The sequence below is a fragment of the Otolemur garnettii genome, unplaced genomic scaffold (assembly GCF_000181295.1).
Source record: "Otolemur garnettii isolate 467f Iridium unplaced genomic scaffold, OtoGar3 scaffold00067, whole genome shotgun sequence".
Classification (NCBI taxonomy): domain Eukaryota; kingdom Metazoa; phylum Chordata; class Mammalia; order Primates; family Galagidae; genus Otolemur; species Otolemur garnettii.
The window spans coordinates 2,132,984-2,150,464 of NW_003852462.1; the positions used below are offsets into that span (position 1 = coordinate 2,132,984).

At 56.1% G+C, this 17,481-nt stretch overlaps 3 protein-coding genes across 4 annotated transcripts in view; 2 read left to right on the top strand and 1 right to left on the bottom strand.

Annotated features, from left to right (window-relative positions):
- The window catches only part of CCDC27 (coiled-coil domain containing 27), a 12,154-nt gene extending 6,987 nt beyond the window's left edge, over positions 1–5,167 (top strand). The window contains 4 exon segments of the mRNA XM_023515259.1: positions 667–744; positions 998–1,210; positions 3,588–3,692; positions 5,045–5,167. Of these exon segments, the coding sequence (XP_023371027.1) occupies positions 667–744; positions 998–1,210; positions 3,588–3,692; positions 5,045–5,167 (519 nt within the window).
- Positions 5,168–6,282: 1,115 nt separating this feature from the next.
- Positions 6,283–11,468, top strand: SMIM1 (small integral membrane protein 1 (Vel blood group)). 2 transcript variants are annotated; one of them, XM_023515131.1, is made up of 3 exons: positions 6,283–6,642; positions 9,940–10,123; positions 10,496–11,468. In XM_023515131.1, exons 2-3 carry the CDS (start codon positions 10,014–10,016, stop codon positions 10,620–10,622), a joined length of 237 nt encoding a protein of 78 aa, XP_023370899.1. In that variant the 5' UTR covers positions 6,283–6,642; positions 9,940–10,013; the 3' UTR covers positions 10,623–11,468. The 2 variants fall into 2 exon arrangements, with proteins under 2 accessions (XP_023370899.1, XP_003793265.1); XM_003793217.3 differs by having other exon boundaries at positions 10,005–10,123.
- Positions 11,469–14,208: 2,740 nt separating this feature from the next.
- LRRC47 (leucine rich repeat containing 47) overlaps positions 14,209–17,481 on the bottom strand; it is a 10,365-nt gene continuing 7,092 nt past the window's right edge. Inside the window, exons 4-7 of the mRNA XM_003793218.3 lie at positions 16,825–16,940; positions 16,525–16,627; positions 16,010–16,099; positions 14,209–15,854 (exon numbers count right to left, since the gene is read on the bottom strand). Coding sequence (XP_003793266.1) covers positions 15,606–15,854; positions 16,010–16,099; positions 16,525–16,627; positions 16,825–16,940 — 558 coding nt within the window. The 3' untranslated portion in view covers positions 14,209–15,605. The remainder of the gene's footprint in view (positions 15,855–16,009; positions 16,100–16,524; positions 16,628–16,824; positions 16,941–17,481) is intronic.

Consider the following 17,481-nt stretch of genomic DNA (forward strand, 5'->3'; position numbering starts at 1 on the left):
CGGCTATTTTTTGGTTGCAGCCGTCATTGTTGTTTGGTGGGTCCGGGCTGGGGATTCGAACCCGCCACCTTAGGTGTACATGGCTGGTGCCTTAGCCGATTGAGCTATAGGAGCCGAGCCTACACCTGTAATTTTTTAACTTTTTGCCCCACTTCCATCTCCTACAAGTTCCTCTTCTTAGTTTTGCTTTTGGTCTCCATCATTTGCTGGAGAACTTTGCTCCAATCTCCGAGTTGACCAGATCTCTGCCAGGGTGGAACAGGACAGGTGCCCAGCAGCTCAAGGTCTGGAGTGAGCCTGGGTCTCTTAGTTTCTGAAACAACACCCCACCAATCCCCCAAATGTTACCCCTATGTTTAGAAGAACCCAATTTCTGAGACTTTTAGGAAATAAAGGGTGAACTGGGCATGTTTTTAGCTCTCCCCATCACCAGCTTGAGATTCAGCTTCCTAGAATGTGCAACATCAGATACCACTCAGCCACCTGCTTCTCAACCTCCAAACTGTTCTCAGTTCTCTTCTCCCCTCTCTCCATTTTCAACAGAAATCCCACTGTCTTCAGTTTAGGGTGGTTTCGGGAAAAGTTTAGGGAAAAGTTAGACGCCTATGCCCAGTCTGTTATGTCCACCTGGGAGCGCCCTGTGCGACCCCTCTGTCTGCCTTCCAGTTCTCCAACCTTCGTGAGGATAAGAAACACCAGGAGATGATGGGGTGTATCGAGAAGGACAACCTTCTCCTCCGGCAGGTGATGACTGGGAAGGATGGGAGGGCGAGGCTGGAGTCATCACAGCTGAGTTGGGGCCCACTTAGCCCAGGCAGATCCCACTTGGCCAGTGAGTCCCAGGGTCACGGGGCCACACAGAGGGCTTTTTGCAGCTGTGGCTATGTCCACACTGGACTGGAGGGACCCAGTGAGAGCTCCAGAGCATCTTTTAGGAAAAAGGTGGTGGGAACCATGTGGCATCAGGTCAGGCCTGTGTCTCCCTGGCTCTCCCCAGCGGGTGTCAGAGTTGGAAGGTGAGCTCAGGAAGCAGGACAACGTCATTTCCGAGCTGGAGGCCAGGGTCAGCCAGCTGCAGACCCAGGTTGAGCAGGATGAGAACAGCCTGCAGAGGTGGAAGCGGCTGCAGGAGGACCAGCAGAGCAGGATGGAGGCGGTGCGGCAGGAGGAGCAGCTGACCCACGTGGCCCTGGAGAGCGCCCAGGCCAGGGTATGCCCGGCTGCCTTCTCCTGAGGGAGCTGCCCCCCACCCCGGTTTTCCATCTCCCAGCACTCTGTGGAGTTGACGCTCAAGAAATGTGGACAGGGAGGGAGCGAGGGTTGCAATGAAGACCCCTGAAACAGGAGGGGCCCCTGTGCATGGTGGGCAGCCTTGTTTATGGGAGAGGCAGTGGTCCTGGGCTATGCAGGGGTGAGAGAATTTGGAGGAAAGGGAAGAGGCACCTGGGCAGGTGGGAGCATAATGGTGACGTCCCCCAGCCTGTGACCGCAGAGCGCTGGCTGAGGCCGGCACTGCACTGAGCCTTTTATTGATATTAAAGTCGCTTAATCCTTTCCATACACTGTGAAGTAGTTATTATTATTATCCTCACTTTACAGACAAGCAGGAGAGGATAGATAACCCACCTGAGGCCCCAGACCTGCTCTGAGATACTGCTGGGTGTGCACCCAGCAGTGTTTATGGCCCAGGCACGGGGCTCGGGGATGTGGGGGAGAGTGGGATGTGGGGGAGTGGTGGATGGGGCCGTGCCAGCAGGGAGAGTCACTGAAGAACACACCTTGATTTAGAGCCCCAGAGTGAGCCCGTGTTGCAGCTTTAGAAATGACATTGCCACCCCGCCAGGGACGCAAACTGTAACCCCCTGTGTCCTCTTTCCTGTTTAATCCGGCCTCCTGGCTGGTTCAGAGAGGGTCACTGAGGCCCCTGCACCCGCATCTCTTACAACACTGTGCTTCCAATGTAACCGTAGCTCGAGCCCAAAGGGCACAGAAGTATCATTTTATTGCCAACTTCCATTGCTTTGGTAGAGCCCGGGATGCTGTGCTGAGGATTCTGAGGGTTTCAGCATGACACAGAGCCAGGACCAGTGGGGAAGGACCCTACAAGGGTGGGGAATTGAGGGTGGACACCCCAGGTGACAACTGCCCCTCACCTAGGGGCAGAACTCCCCATTAGAGGGACTGAGCCCCTCATCCCCTTGGTGCCTCCAGGGCCTAGCACAGAGTGGGGATCCATAAATACCGGAAAGAAAGGACCTGACTCCTCACTTAGGCCCAGGGGCTGGTAACTTTCCAGCACTGTTCCTGACACCTGTAGGAGAGATAAACAGAAGTGCTGGCACCTCCAGGGCAATGCCGCGTCTCCACAGTCTGGCTCGCAGTTGGCACCTCTGAATCTCAGGGTTTCTGGATGTTGGGGGGCTGAGGAGCTGGTACTGAGCCTGTCACAGTAACTTGTGGGCCCCTATCTGAGGCTTCTGGGGCACAGGTTGAAGGAGTTTTCTCTGCACTTTCCTGGGAAATAGTTTCCTCTGGGGAGGTGAGCTGTGGCCGTGGACATCTACAAGGATGTTTATGGCAGCAAAGGATCGGGAAACACAAAGCCTCATCCTGATGTCCACAGCCTGGCAGCCTCCTAGTCAGTAAGAAAAGGAGGGGCCCCGAGTCGAATACTGAGAACCAATGCAAGGGACAGATACAGCCCAGAGGGCCAACCCTCCCCTGCAGAGTGTGACTCAAGGGCCAGGAACAGTCTGTTCACTGAAGTTCCTCTGGGAGGGAAGAACAGCCTGAGGGGCATAAGCTCTTTTATTTATTTATTTATTTATTTATTTAGTTTTTGAGACAGAGTCTCACTATGTCACCCTTGGTAGAGTGTCATGGCGTCACAGCTCACAGCAACCTCAAACTCTTGGGCTTAAGTGAATCTCTTGCCTCAGCCTTCCAAGTAGCTGGGACTACAGGTGCCCACCACAATGCCCAGCTATTTTTTTTGTTGAAGTTGTCATTGTAGTTTTGTTAGCAGGCCCGAACTGGGCTCAAACTCGCCAGATACGGTCTATGTGGTTGGTGCCGTAACCACTGAGCTACGGGCACACAGGCAGCCCGTATGTGCTTTTATTGTTGAAGTATGTGCAGGTTTTACTTTCCCAATTTTTTTTTTTTTTTTTTTTTTTTTTAGAGACAGAGTCTCACTTCATCACCCTCGGTAGAGTGCTGTGGCGTCACAGTTCACAGCAACCTCCAACTCCTGGGCTTAGGCGATTCTCTTGCCTCAGCCTCCTAAGTAGCTGGGACTATAGGCACCCACCACAATGCCCAGCTATTACTTTCCCAATTTTAAAAAACAAAACAGAACAGTTGATGAGGTAGTGATGCTAGGCCACTTGAGTTTGGGTTTCGATCTGGCACCTTCTAGCTCTCAGACAGACCATGCTGACCTCTCTGACTCTAAAGCCCCCCAAGTGTGGGTAAGCTGTACCTTCTTGGCCTGTGAAACTTAAATACCACAGTAGGAGGCTGCACCCCACGTTGCAGGGGCTTTTCTCTGGCAAAGACAAGTGACAGTGTCTTCCCTTTGCTTGCAGCTTGAAAGACTAAGGAGTAAGATCATCCAGGCCACATTTAGCATCTCTGGGGCCAAGTCCTTGACCAGCGAGATCACTGATAATGACATCCTGGAAGCTCTGCAGGTACAGATTGGCCCAGTGGCCTCCACTTCATAGACCTGCAGCTGGGACGGGGGGTGGGGAAGGCCTGGTTTGGGTTCAGGGGACCCTACTCTCATTCTGGCCATGTCTCCCTTTCACTGGGACCACTAGGAACATCCTTTCTCTCTGCCCAGGCAGAGGGGACCAGACCAACCCCTGAGTGTGCCCCAAACTGGCCAGTCTGGGCTGCTGTTCAGCTCAGCAAAGGAGGGGTCAGGGCCATGAGGTGACTGCAGTAGCCCAAGGAGCCCTTTCTGAACGTCCTGGGGAGGGGACAGCTGCTTGGGTCTTAGAGATTCTCCCACCATAGGAGCTTGGCTCCTAGCTTTGGCCAGCTTAATCCCTCTGAATTGTCCCCTGCCAAGCCAGGGCCCTGACACAAACCCCTCCCTTCTTAGCCTCAGTCTCATCCCTGGCCATGGGTCCCCAGACAGAGGCCTCAGAGGGGCAGGATGCTGTAGGAGAGATAATGCAGGCTTTGTGGTCATGGGGCAGGAGTGAGTCACCACCCACCACCCCTGGGCAGCAAAGCTGGGGGCCCCACACTCGTTGCTCTCAGCCCTGATGTTTCCCTCTGTAACAGAGGACAGCCCTGGCCAGGTGCCCTGGGACCTAGAGCTCTCTGTGGGGCCATGCACCACAGCTGCTTCTGTTCCCAAGACCCAAACCTCCGCCAGTGGGACTGCTCTTAGACCCAGTGTGTGCCATGACTCCCCAGGACCTGCTCTGTGGAGTGGGCTGGGCCCTGGCCCAGAGGCCCCTGACTAGGGGGTCACAGCAGGGGACATGTTTGCTGCCCTGGTTCTCCTGGGGAAGGTAGGGAAGGGAGAGAGGAGAAAAGGGAATACAGAAAGGCAGGGGGTGCCCCCCCCCCCACAGCCTTCATCTTTTCCCATTGCCTGGCATGAAACAGCAACAGGTTATTCAGAGGAGCCTTGGGGAGACTGGGAGAGGGGTGGGGACAACCTTCCCTCTGCATAGGAAAGAAAGGACTTGAGGGACAGATGTGACAACCTCAGAGGTCTCTAGGAGTCTGGAGTGACCTCACCATTCTAAGAGGACAGAAGAACCCTGCTCAGTGCGGGCTGCAGTGACTCCACCTCCGGGTGGGAATATTTATACCACAGAAACTGGCAAATGCTACACAGCAGAGCTCTTGTTGCTCCTTCCCCCCAAGAGCCAGCTGTAAACATTTACCAGCGCAGCACTGCCACAGGGACCCCTTCTGGGGAGGACGGGTGGTGACCTGGGTACCCAACCTGGCTGGGCAGACCCGCCTCAAGGTCCAGTGAGGAGCTGGGCAGATCCCCATGGCAGCTGCGTCTCTCGTCCAGCTGATCATCACAGAGAGAACCGACTACTACAACCAGCTGAAGCAGAAAGGCGTCAAAGTACCCCCCCTGCACCAGACGGAGATCACCTTACCCACCAAGTTGAAGAAGGGGACCTCCAAGTAGGCCCAGCCAGGGCTCCAGCCCAGAATCCTGCCTGCCACGTGTTCTGCCCTCTGACTCAGGATTAAACCTGGCCTTGGCACAGTCCCACCTTTTTCTTCCCTGGGGCTCACACAAGGGATTAATCTTCTGCAGCCTTGGGGTGGGGAGTTAGCACACCAGCTTGCCCCCCCCCCAGCTCCTTTCTGGGGAGACCTCATAGGATGAGTGTCCCCTCCCCTCACTGGGTTGCAGGAGGCCAGAGATGGCATGTTCACCATGCTGGCTCAGACCCGACACCTGTCTGTCTTCGCTGCCAGCTCCACACACCTAGGAGCTGGCAGGGGGCCTGTGACCACCTGCCATGGGGTCTCCCCTGGCTGGAGACTCTCTTGCTGGGTAGGATCAGTTTGGAAGGTGGGTAGGGAAAGTCTGTTCCAATTCATCTGCTCCTGGAAGGAAAGCCCCGCGGGAGAGGACTCGTGTCTGTGGTCACTGACGTTTCTCCAGTGCCCACGACAGGCACACTGTGGGCTCTGGGCACACGAGAATGTGCTGAAGGGCGTAAGCTGTCATCTTCATCTTTCCCGATTTTCATCCCCCCTGGGCGGGCACTGTCCTCACAGCGCCCAACGCCCAGCTTGGGTCACGCACGTGTAGGTGGCCCGCCGAGCCCCCTGGGAGCACATCGTCTGGTGCTTGGTTCCGGGAGGCAGCCTCGGTCCCTGTGCTCCGAGCAGAAGGCCGGGGTAGGGGGGGTAGCTGAGCCCCCGTGTGTCTTGGGTACAGACCCAGAAGCGCCCAGATCCTCCCGGAGCCTCGTCTGTGGGGAAGACGGTCGCCGGGCGGGGACCGTGGAGAGCTCCAGGGCCGCTGCGAAGCAGCACCCTCCTCACGACCCACAAGCCCCACCAGCCCGCCACCCGCAGCTCCCAGCCAGCAGCCGGTCACCGCCACCTAGGGCTGGGAATCTGTTACTCCGCCCCTCCCTCCCTACCTCACTCCTCTCCCCTTCCTGGCTCTGCACGTCCCCGCCCCTTTCGGCTTCGCTCCGCCCATCCCCGCCCACTCGGGACTGGCCACGCCCCCAGCCGGGCCCGGAGACGAGTCTGCGCAGCGGCCGGGGGCGGGGGTGCAGGTGAACTGCGCTGGGTCTGGGGCACCTTCCTTGCGTGGCGGGAGGGAGGAGGTGGTCTGGGCGTCGTATCTCTGGTTATCGCGAGGTCAGGGCTTGCCCCAGGCCGACCCCGACCTAACGCGACGGGGCTGCCAGGATCACAACTGCTCATCCAGCTCCGGGATCACTTTCTCTTCCCGGACTGTGGCAGGGCGATTCCTCTCTTCACTTTTTTTTGAAAGAAGTTTTTAAGACCTGAGGCATCTGCCACACCTCAGACCCCGACCTGCCAGGCCGGGAGTAGGTGAGGTCCTCCCTCTGGCCGGCCCTGACCGTCTTCCTGGGCCCTGGAGGCTTCAGCCACCACGCAGGAATCTCCCTGGTAAGTGTGCGAAGCTTGGAGGTGCTTGGCGGGGGTGGGGGTGGGGGCGAGTGGTCATGTGTGAGCCCAGAACTTCCGGCGCTGACACTCCCCAGGAGGTCTTAGGACAGCGGAGGCTCCCAGGGCTTGGAGGGTGTCTGGCGATTCTGCTGCCACACCTGAGCTGGTCAGGTGGGTGCTGGACAGATGACTGAGCCTGCTGTAGGCACCTCAACTGCTCTGGAGGCTTTATCTGCCAGGATGGCTTGAGAGCTCATTTTTTATATCAGTCAGGAAGCCACTGTCCCAGGCTAGAGCAAATTGGGGTTGACTCCTCACATGGAGAAGCCCACAGGTGCACAGCTGCTGGCTGGATTTGGAGACTCAGCATTATTATTATTATTTGAGACAGAGTCTCACTATGTCACCCTCAGTAGAGTGCTGTGGCATCACAGCTACAGCCAGCTCTAACTCCTGGGCTTAAGCAATTCTCTTGCCTCAGCCTCCCAAGTAGCTGGCAGTACAGGTACCTGCCACAACACTCGGCTATTTATTATTGCTGTGGTTGTCATTGTTTAGCAGGCCTGGGCTGGATTTGAACCCTCCAGCTCTGGTGTAAGTGGCTGGCGCCCTAGCCTCTGAGCTACAGGCGCCGAGCCTAGAGACTCAGTATCACTGTGGCTAATGTTGCTTTGGGCTACAAGGTGGCTGCTGTGGCTCCAGCCATCATGTCAACAGGAAGGAGGTAGCCCCTGTTTCCTTCATGGAAGCAAAAGCTGCCGTGTCCCCACACTGCATCTCAGCTCTTTGCCCACAGCTGGGTGGGTGACCTGAGAAAGCGGGGACTGAGGGTATTTAGAGTCAGGTCATAGCTGTTACCTGTGGCTGGCATATTGCAGCTGGGACAAGATTGGGATTCTGCCCACCAGGAGGGAGGGAGAACCTTGGGTGGGCAGTGGCTGAGCTGGCCAAAGTCATCTGGGGCACACACTGGGAAGCAGCGCCTGGCTCCTCCTCCCCTGCTGGCCTGGGGTTTGGAAAAGGGCAAACACAGCATGTCTGGACTTTTAGAACTGCTGGGGCCCTGAGTGGGGCCTGAGTTTGGGGCTGGCTTCTCGCAGATGTGTAGCCTGTGGTGCCTTTAAGTCTCTGTGTGCAGGATTACTCAGGAGAAGGGTCAGCCTTCCAGCGCTGCAGGGTGTGGGGGCAAAGTCTCTGTTGGAAGTGTGGGGCCTGCTGCCTGCCTGAGCATACTCACTGCTGGGGCCAGATGCTGTGAGGGCATCCTGGGGCCCGGCACACTGGAGACCCAACCCTAATCCTGTAGCCTGGGTGGAGGTCAGGTTGTAACATAAGTTGAGGGCAAATGAGACCCTTAGCGTGGAACACCGGCATTGGCCTGCTGGCAGCAGCAGTGGGACGCGTGGTGGTGGCGTTATTGCTCTTTGGGCCCTCACTTCAGCCCCCATTCTCTGTTGCCTGGCACAGTGCTCAGTGGGTTGGAGCCCAGCAGGGAGTTGGCTCTCCTTCTGCTCCAGGCACCCCCAGCGCCCACTGCCCTCCTGAGTCCCTGGATCCTCTACCCCCAGGGGCCCAGCACTCAGCATAGGGTGCCCCCCCCCTCCCCAGCACCCAGGCAGCAGGTGGGGGAGGGGTTGCAACTCACTTAAGCTGAGGACACAGCTGCTGGGCTGCCAGGGCCAGCCGGGCCTCTTCCCTGGACAGGGACCAATTTGGTCTGGCCGTACCAGCCGCTGCCCCCGGGCTGCTGCCCTGCCCTGCCCTGCCCTGCAGACTCCCTGGGGGTTGAGGAGGAACTTATCAGGGAACATAGCTGAATAGAGCTGGAGGCTGCCCTGATAAATGCACAGGGAGTGGAGGCCTTGAGGGGTGGGAAGGCCCCCAGGAGGCCTCTCACTCCTGAGGTCAGGGCTGAGTCACCTTTCAGCCTTGCTGGTTTGGAATTCCTCCTTGGGCTGGTCTTACTGGTGTGACCCTGGCCAAGTTCCTTCACTACTCCCTGTCACCTGGTAAGTCAGATGGAAACCAAGTGGGTGAGAACCCCTTTGTCAATGGAAAAGAAGCCGTACTCTGTAAAATAATTTATAGATGGCCAGGCACAGTGGCTCACACTTGTAATCCTAGCACACAGGGAGGCCAAGGTCGCTTGAGCTCAGGAGTTCAAGACCAGCCTGAGCAAGACCGAGATCTCGTCTCTACTAAGATAGAAAAAAATTGGCTCTGCACCTGTTGCTTAGTGGGTAGGGCGCTGGCCACATTGAGGCTGGTGGTCGAACCCGGCCTGGGCCAGCTAAACAACAATGACAACTGCAACAAAAAAATAGCCAGGCATTGTGGCAGGCACCTGTAGTCACAGCTACTTGGGAGGCTGAAGCAAGAGAATCATGTAAGCCCAAGAGTTTGAGGTTGCTGTGAGCTGTGAATGCCACAGCACCCTACTGAGGGCGACATAGTGAGACTCTGTCTCAAAAAAAAAAAAAAAAGAAAAATCTAGTTGGGTTTTGTGGCAGGCACCTGTAGTCCCAGCTCCTTGGGAAGCTGGGGAAGGAGGGTGGCTTGAGCCCAAGTGTTTGAGGTTGCTGTGAGCTGTGATAATGCCATGACACTCTAGCCTGGGCAACAAAGTGAGACTCTCAAAAAATAATAATAATTTAAAGAGGTTTATTCTGAGCCTAATCTGAGGACCAGGATACAGAGCCTTATCCAATAAGCCTTGAGCATGAGGACTGTCTGTGGTGGGCTTTCATTTTGGTTTTGTACATTTCAGGAAGACCGAATTATAGGTAAAGTCATAAATCTATACAAGGAAGGCATACGTTGGTTTGGTCGAAAAAGGTGGGACATCTCAAAGCAGGAGCCCACAGGTTGTAAAGTTATAGGTGGGTTTGAAAATTCTTTGGCTGACAGTGGCTGAAAGAGTTAGGGTCTGTCTAGTAGACCAGAAGTTAGTGAAAAGGAATGCCCAGTTAAGGGACTGTTAATCAGAGACAAACTAAGGACCTGTGCCCAGACCCAAGTGGTTTGTCATGTATATTGAGAACCTGCAGGTGTGTCTTCCAGAGCCTTAGGCCTGTTAAAGAGTCACAGAGGACATCTCTAAGGAGAGAAGGGGACCTGATGAGGTTTGTCTGATCTCCTTTCTCACAGCCAGCAACTCAGTTCTAGGGATCCCCCTTGGCCAAGAGGGGTCCAGTCAGTCAGCCACTGGGGGGAGCCTTAAGATTTTATTTCAGTTAACACCTGAGTGCTCTGTCCCTCCCTCGGCTGACTCTGTCCCTGAGGGGCTGTGTTTTGCAGTGAAGTTAGAGCCCGACACCTGCCTGGGTCTCCCCACTGTGAAGGCTTTGCCCCTCCCGCTGCAGCCTGGCACCATGCAGTCCCCAGAGAGCGGTGTGCAGTACAGCAGGTGGGACGACAGCAGCCGGGATGAAGTCAGCGTGGCGGCCGTGTCCAGCACAGAGGAGGCCTCGTGTTGCCAGAGGTGAGGGGCTTGGGAGGAGAAGCCCGCCTGGTCCCAGCAGGCCAGTCACTCCCTGCACAGATGCCTGCCTTGTCCCTGCTACGAGCATCATCTGCCCACTCCAGCTGGGCTGGATGCCCATGGATGGGTGCCCAGTTTTGCTGTCTCAGCAAAACTTCCCTCTGGCTGGCTCTTCCCTCTGGGGCTATGGTCTCACACCCCCAGCAGAACACCAACCCACCTTTGCCCATGCTCCTCTTCCTGACCCTATGGCTGCCTGCCCTTGGGGCCCACCTGCATTCTCTCTGACCTGGCCTAACCCCCCATAGTCCACTGAGGGGGCTCTTCCTTCACCCTGACCCAGGGCTCACCACCAGATGGTTCTCCCCCTAGGATCTCCCGGAAGCTGTGCAGGGGCAAGCTGGGGATCGCCATGAAGGTGCTGGGCGGAGTGGTCCTCTTCTGGGTCATCTTCATCCTGGGCTACGTCACTGGCTACTACGTGCACAAGTGCAAATAAGGGCACTAGTAGGTGCTCTTGGGGCTGGCTGCATGCGTGGGGGGGGGGCCTGTATACAGGGACCCCCTGCATACACCCTGCCTGTAATACAGACCCCCATAGATGCAGGGCCCCCATACACACAGACCCCCATACACACCGACCCCATCGTATATCCACGGGCCCTGGAGGCAGACAGCTTACAGGGCATGCGAGGACCCCAGGGGCACAGCTGTTCCAGGCCTGATAGGAGGCAGCACATGAGTCTGAAGGATCCAGAGACAAACACCTGGCATGGCTGCCGCCCAGAGGTGGGTGTGGCTGGGGAGGGAGACAGGCCAGCATCGCAGGAGCTGCAGGACACACACCCGGGATACACCAGGTGGCCAGTCTCCCCAAGCCCAGGGCCCAGGCGCTTTCTTTGTCAAGGCCGGGATGAGGGGTGCCTTCTGCAGACAACCCAAGCCTACCTTCCATGGCGGCCTCCGACCATGGGTCCTGCTGTTGTCCTCCTGTATGGGCACTGTGCGGAGCCGTGTGGGCTGGTCAGGCCTCTGCCCTCTCTGAGCCTTCTGACTCTGGTTGTGCAAGGATGGCTCCAGCAAGTGCTGTGTTCCCATCCACCTTGCCCTGGAGGCTGAGACCAGCACTGGGAGGTGCTTCCTGTACAGAGTGAGGTGGGAGCCTGGGCCTTGGTCTCACACCCACCAGCAGGGCTTCCCGAGTGAGGCAGGCATGGTGCTTGCTGGGCTGGGTGTGTCCCCTTGGGCTGGCCCTTGCTAGGAGGACCCTGGTCTTTCCCCCATCCCCAGGTGCTGTCTGCAGGCCATGCACAGGGCATCATTAAACATCTGCTGGGTGGCTGTGGCCGGTGTTACTCTCAGACCTGTGGATGGGCCTGGTGCTCTGGGGCAGTCCTCCTGGTCTGGCTCTCAGCCTTGGAACTCACCCCCTCTTGGCTGTGCCTTCTGCGAGGACAGGGGCAGGGCCTGAGGGCCAGGATTCGGCTAGACCTCTGGGGCTGGCCACACTGGCTGGCTCTGGACCTTCAGTCCCATCTCCCTGGTCACTTGTCCTGACCTCTGTACTCTCAGCAGACATTCTCCTGGGCACACACTTGGCCATTGCCTATTACAGTCCACCCCAGGCCCTGCAGACCCCTGCCAGAACATCCCCTTGGGGAAGTGGTCCTCACCCCAATGCTGGGGGGTGAGAGACATGGGCAGCCAGTGTCCTCACAGGCACGGAGAAGGAAGGCCAGGTGAGACTTGCCAGAAAGCTGAGGCTGTGCTCACCCCAGGTGGGCGCTTTCCAAGTGCCCCTCACTATAGTGAGGGATGTAAATGGAGGGGCTTTGCCAGGCTGGGCAGGGGACAGAGGCACCACCCTATCACCTTTAGGGAGAGCGGGCCAACCCAAGTCTGCCTGGGGTCAGGAGGTGGCACATGGGCCGCACACCTGTCTCCCCAGTGCCTTGACTGGGACCCCTGACTGGGTCCCCTCTGGCTGGGACCAAAGAAGGGGGCCAGGAGGCCTGGTCTGGTCTGGGGTCTTCAAGCAATGGTCCTTTGGAGGCTGCTGCAGGGTCGGGGCAGTCTGCTCTAGCTGGCCCTGATCTCTGGGGTACTGCCCACCCCTGCATGGAAGTCTGGGAGGGGAGCAGCTGGAGGTCAGGCTATGAGCATGTGGCAGTCTGACTGTGTGTCCGGCCTCGTGTGAGCTCCAGCCCCAAGGCCTGGTGAGGCTCTGGCTGGGAGCCCAGCGAGGGCAGAGGACAGGGAGGAGGGGTGCCCACACCCGGCTGCAAAGGAGGGGGAATGTCCTGGGAGTTTCTCCAGCTGGTCTCTAGTGGGTGACCCTATGTGTCCTCTCTCTTCTCCACCTGGTGGGCAGAGGAGGGATGCAGGTGGCTGGGGCTGGCGCTGGAGCCTGCCTGCATTTGGCCACCACACCCTGTTCCAGCCCCATGGGGAGGCTCACCGGATGGGCACTCCTTGCCCACAGCCTCCACTGAGCTGCCCCTACAAGTGAGCCAGGACCCATCCAGACCCCACCCCTCTGGGACTAGACAGCACTCTCACAATCCAGAGGGCAGGAGAGATGGGACGGGACCCTGCCAAGTGGCTGCCTGGCCTCCCCTCCCACAGAAGATTCATGAACAGGATTTGTGGGGGGTGGGCTGGGTGCCAGGGCTCCTTTGCATGAGCCCCAACCTCAGGTGTCCACTTTGTGCTCACGTAGGGGGTCCAGTAGGGTGGGGTGGGCCTGGCCCATTCCCAGGATCCCTGGTTGAGGACACTGGCTTTTGTGACAGGTCTCTCACCTCCTGCTGGTAAGGTGTGGGCAGTGCTGCCAGGCAGGCCTCAGTTTCCCTGCTCATAATCTACCACTGGCTAGAATGGATTTCTGACACTTCCAGCAGTGCCCTCTGGAAAGAGTGGTGGGAGAGGATCTACTGGGCAAGGAGTTGAGATGTTTCCTATTTTTTTTTTCTTTTTTTTTTTTTGAGACGGAGCCTCAAGCTATCCCCCTGGGTAGAGTGCCATGGCATCATGCTCACAGCAACCTCCAACTCCTGGGCTCAAGCGAGTCTCCTGCCTCAGCCTCCCAAGTAGCTGGGACCACAGGTGCCTGCCACAACGCCTGGCCATTTTTTGGTTGCAGCCATCATTGTTTGGCGGGCCCGGGCTGGGGATTCGAACCCGCCTTAGGTATATGTGGCTGGCGCCTTAGCCGCTTGAGCCACGGGCGCCAAGCCGAGATGTTTCCTATTAAGTGTTTTTACTAGTGAGTCAGATGGGCAGGGACAGAACCTGAAGCAGGGTTCTGTGTCAGGTGACTACAGCTCTGTCAGCAGCAGAGGTGACACCTGCTGCATGGGGGCTGCTGACCCCTTACAGCCAGAGGCACTAGGAGGCTGAACCCTCCCTCCCTGAGCTGGGCTGTGGAGAAAGGGTGACCTCCCCCAGCAATTATCTGTGGCTTTCAGGCCAGAGCTGGGGCAGAGTCCCAGGCTAGGGAAGCTGCTCAAGGCTCCCAGCAGGGCAGACCCCAGGCCCACTGCAGCATCAGTGTGTGTGACTGCCCAACAGGATCATGAAATGACAAGCCAGGGCCACTGACACCCGCACACATTTATTTGGTGGGTTTAGGGGTAAACAAAACAAGAACAAGATGTCTGGCAACGTGTGGCGCTCAGCCCCTATCCCCCTCACCCTGTCTGGAGCCCCTACCTGTAGTGGGACCCATGGAAGGCCTGGTGGTGACCCCAGGCCAGGTCTTAAAAGGCTCTGGACAAACCTGGGGATTTAGGAGTCTGGTCTGATGACAGTACATGGGCAACAGGGCTCTTGCAAATGCTTCAGGACACCCTCAGACGTTTCTACAGAACACAAAATTTGTCCTTTTATAAAGGTCAGAGACCACTGAACAGAAGACACATGGTGTTAACAGAGAATGAGTTAGTGTTACGCTGCAGCCCTGTAAGGCAGGGGGCTGTGAAAGCCGCCCCCTCTGGCTGGCCAGGTCTTTTTTTCTTTTTTGAGACAGTATCACTTTGCCGCCCTTGGTAGAGTGCTGTAGTGTCACAGCTCACAGCAGCCTCCAACTCTTGGGCTTAAGTGATTCTCTTGCTTTAGTCTCCTGAGTAGCTGGGACTGTAGGCACCCGCCATAATTCCTGGCTTTTACGGCTGCTTTGTAGCTGGCTGGGCTGGGTTCAAACCAGCCACCCTTGGTATATGGGCTGGCACCCTACCCACTGAATCACAGGTGCTGCCTTGGCTAGGTCCTTCCTACCCAAGTACACTGTCTCCAGGGAAGGGTGTACACACGTGGCCAAGCACAAATGCAGGCATGAAGATGTGCACAGTGAAAACTGGAAACACCTCAAACAAAATGCTGAAGCAGCAGCCCCCTGGCATGTACACTTCAGGATTTTTGGCTTAAAAATCTACAGGTTCTCTGGTCACTGCCACTGTCTGTCCCTTGGCTGGCTGACAAGTGCTAACAGCTGACCAACAGAGCTGGCTGTCCACTCTCGAGAACCCATGCAGACCCTAGAGAGGGGCCTCTGTCATCATTGCTCAGGATTAAAAGCCCCTGTCAGTTCCCTCCCTGCTTGGCCCAGCAGCAGCACCACTGCAGAACTGGTTCTGCTGCCTTCAGACTTGGGGGCTGGCTGCCTGGGGGTTCAAAACGTCTCTGCTCCCTCAAAAGCATTCCCACAGTAGTGTTAGGAAAGTAATTCTAAAGTCACGCTAAAAAGTTTTTTGTAGAAAGATAATCATCACTGCAAGCTGGAAAACCCATTCCAGGCTGCATGCTGGACAATGTGCTCTACAAAGATGCCCTATCAAGAGATTTCCCCTTTTATGCAGTTCACAAAAGCTCAGGCTGCCCGCTTCCTGATGTGTAGCTGGATGTTCAGGCCGATCAGTCACATGGTGCTCACTGGGGACTCAGAAAGGCATCATGAGGTGATTTCATCGTCTTGTGAGCATGGCAGCGTGCACTTACTCAAACCCTGATGGTGTATTTTATTAATACACAGTTTCTCATACGGAAAACCCAATGTCCAGCACCAGTGTGACTGCCAGCCATGTCCTCAGGTAATCTACAGTGCCAATAGCGAGTGCCACGCACCAGGTCTGCACACACAGGCTGCTCCGTTTCCGCCTGACGCACACCTCAGCCAAGCAGCCTGCCATCAACAGTGCAGTGCTGTTTCTTCCTGAAGGAGCACTGCTGTCCACGCCTACATGATTCACAACAGTCTCAACAGTTAATTGTGGCATTTGGATGATACGTTTCATGAAAAACAGTAAAATCAGTTTGGTATCGCAATGACAGCACAGCATCAATTTACGACAGAATCATCTGGAAAAACAGGATAAGGAACACATAAAAAACTGCCAAGGTGAGAAAGTGATATCTCGTGTCTCCACAGAGAAACCTCCGTGGCCCAGGCACAACAGAGCTGCCTGATAAAGATCCTCCGGGCTCGTCAGCGGACAACAGTCACGTCGGGAGCAGCAGTGGCCAGGTCGGCCTTGGATGGGTACACCACTTTCAAGGTCCCCTCCAGGTCCACCACCCGGACCTGCTCCACCACCAGCAGGGGCTGCCCTTCCTTCCCAGCACTTGGATTCGTTTTAGGATCCGAAGGTTGTCCAGGAACTGCATCAGCTTCAGTATCTGAGAGGGATCCTTCCTCTTTACTTTCTAAAGTACATCTGTTCAGTTCTGCCATTTTCTGTAAATGAAAGTATCTTTTTAACCTAGGGATGGGAGGTGACCTGGGAAGATGTGTCTGTGGCCCAGTGTGGTGAGCAGGAGAGCAGGGAGAGGAGGGAGAGGTCCACCCATGTGCCTGGAGGCTGCCCAGAGGCCGCACTGCTGGGCACTCACCAGAACGAGGGCGTCCATGACGTCTTTGCATATCTGCAGACTAGTAGCACTAGTCACCTCCAGGAACAAATCAGAAGTTGTTTTCTTCATCTTAAAAGAGGAGAGCCGAGAGAGGGAGGGGGAGGGGTGGGGGTGGGGTCATGGTGTGTGACACACCTTTTGAGGGCAGGACACAATTATAAGCGGGACTTTACCTAACAAATGCAATCTTTGTAACCACAAGGAATCCCCAACAGTAAAAAAAAAATGTATTAAAAGAAAAGATTTCAGAAAAGAATGAAGTCACTGAAAGCAGAAGCCAGCAACTCTAACACTGATTCTGAAGGAAACTGGCTCAGCCTGGTGGAGAGTGAGGCTGCTCCCTGCACAGAGATGCAAATCCTGCTACCGTCAGCTACTGTGCGGCACAGGCGTGAATGGGACATGCTCCATCACACACGACAGACTTCAGTGGCGCAAGCATATCTGTTCTACACGAAATGGCCTGGAGACACCATGGCCACATGTACACCTACCTTTGTCTTCTCGCTGTTTGTTATTGGTGGGAAAGAAATCACATCACCGTCTGCGTCCACAAGGCAAGGGTAATTTTCTTTTCCATCCAGTAAGTGAAGATATCTGTGTGGAAGAAATCCAAATTAAAGGCATCACACTATAAATAACATCACTCATGGTTAAACTGGCCAGATCTCAAAGGGCTTTAGGCAACTTAAGTGTCATATCGAGGGCCCAAGTTTAATCTGCTTCAGAGAACAGAGTGTTCCCAAGCCCAGTTTGTGTAGCAGCAGTGGCCTCAGGCCAGCCCCAGGACCGACCTGTGCAGGCCCGAGACGCTCTGCCTCTTCTTCTGCTTCCGCTGCTCCTCAGCCTCCTGCTGCAGTTGCCGCACCAGGTCCTTGGCCTTGGCTTCTCTCCGCCCCAAGGGGACGATCTATGGAGCAGAAACCCACAGACTCCACTAGGGTACAGCAACCCATCCTGTCGTGGCCTCAAGCATTAATGCTCCCTGTCAACGGTGGTTCATCTCTGCGATGGGGAGGGGCCGACAACCTCCCCCACATGACTGTGTGACAGGAACTGCATGCAGGCTGTGTCTTCAGGGGTCCCGCTGTGGATCTGATGCCCAAACACTCAAATACTTCTGAAGCTGAGCTTAACTGTAACCACTGGCTTATGCACACCTCCATTTCCAGAGGTCTGTCTAGCCTGAGGAAGAGAGATAGGCTGGGCAGCCAGACCCATGAGACCCTTGGCCACCTGGCACCTCAGCGCACTGTCTGTAATATAACAGCCCAGGGTCAGCACCACAACACGACAGCTCACTAGAGTCAACCCCACATTACAGGCTTCTCAAAGTGGGGTGTAAACCAGAACATCTGACTGAAAGTCAGTGAGCAAACGAGGGAGAAGCCCCTTTCACATCACTGCTGCTGCGCTGGACGCTCTGCTAGTTACACTTGCTTTTTTTTTTT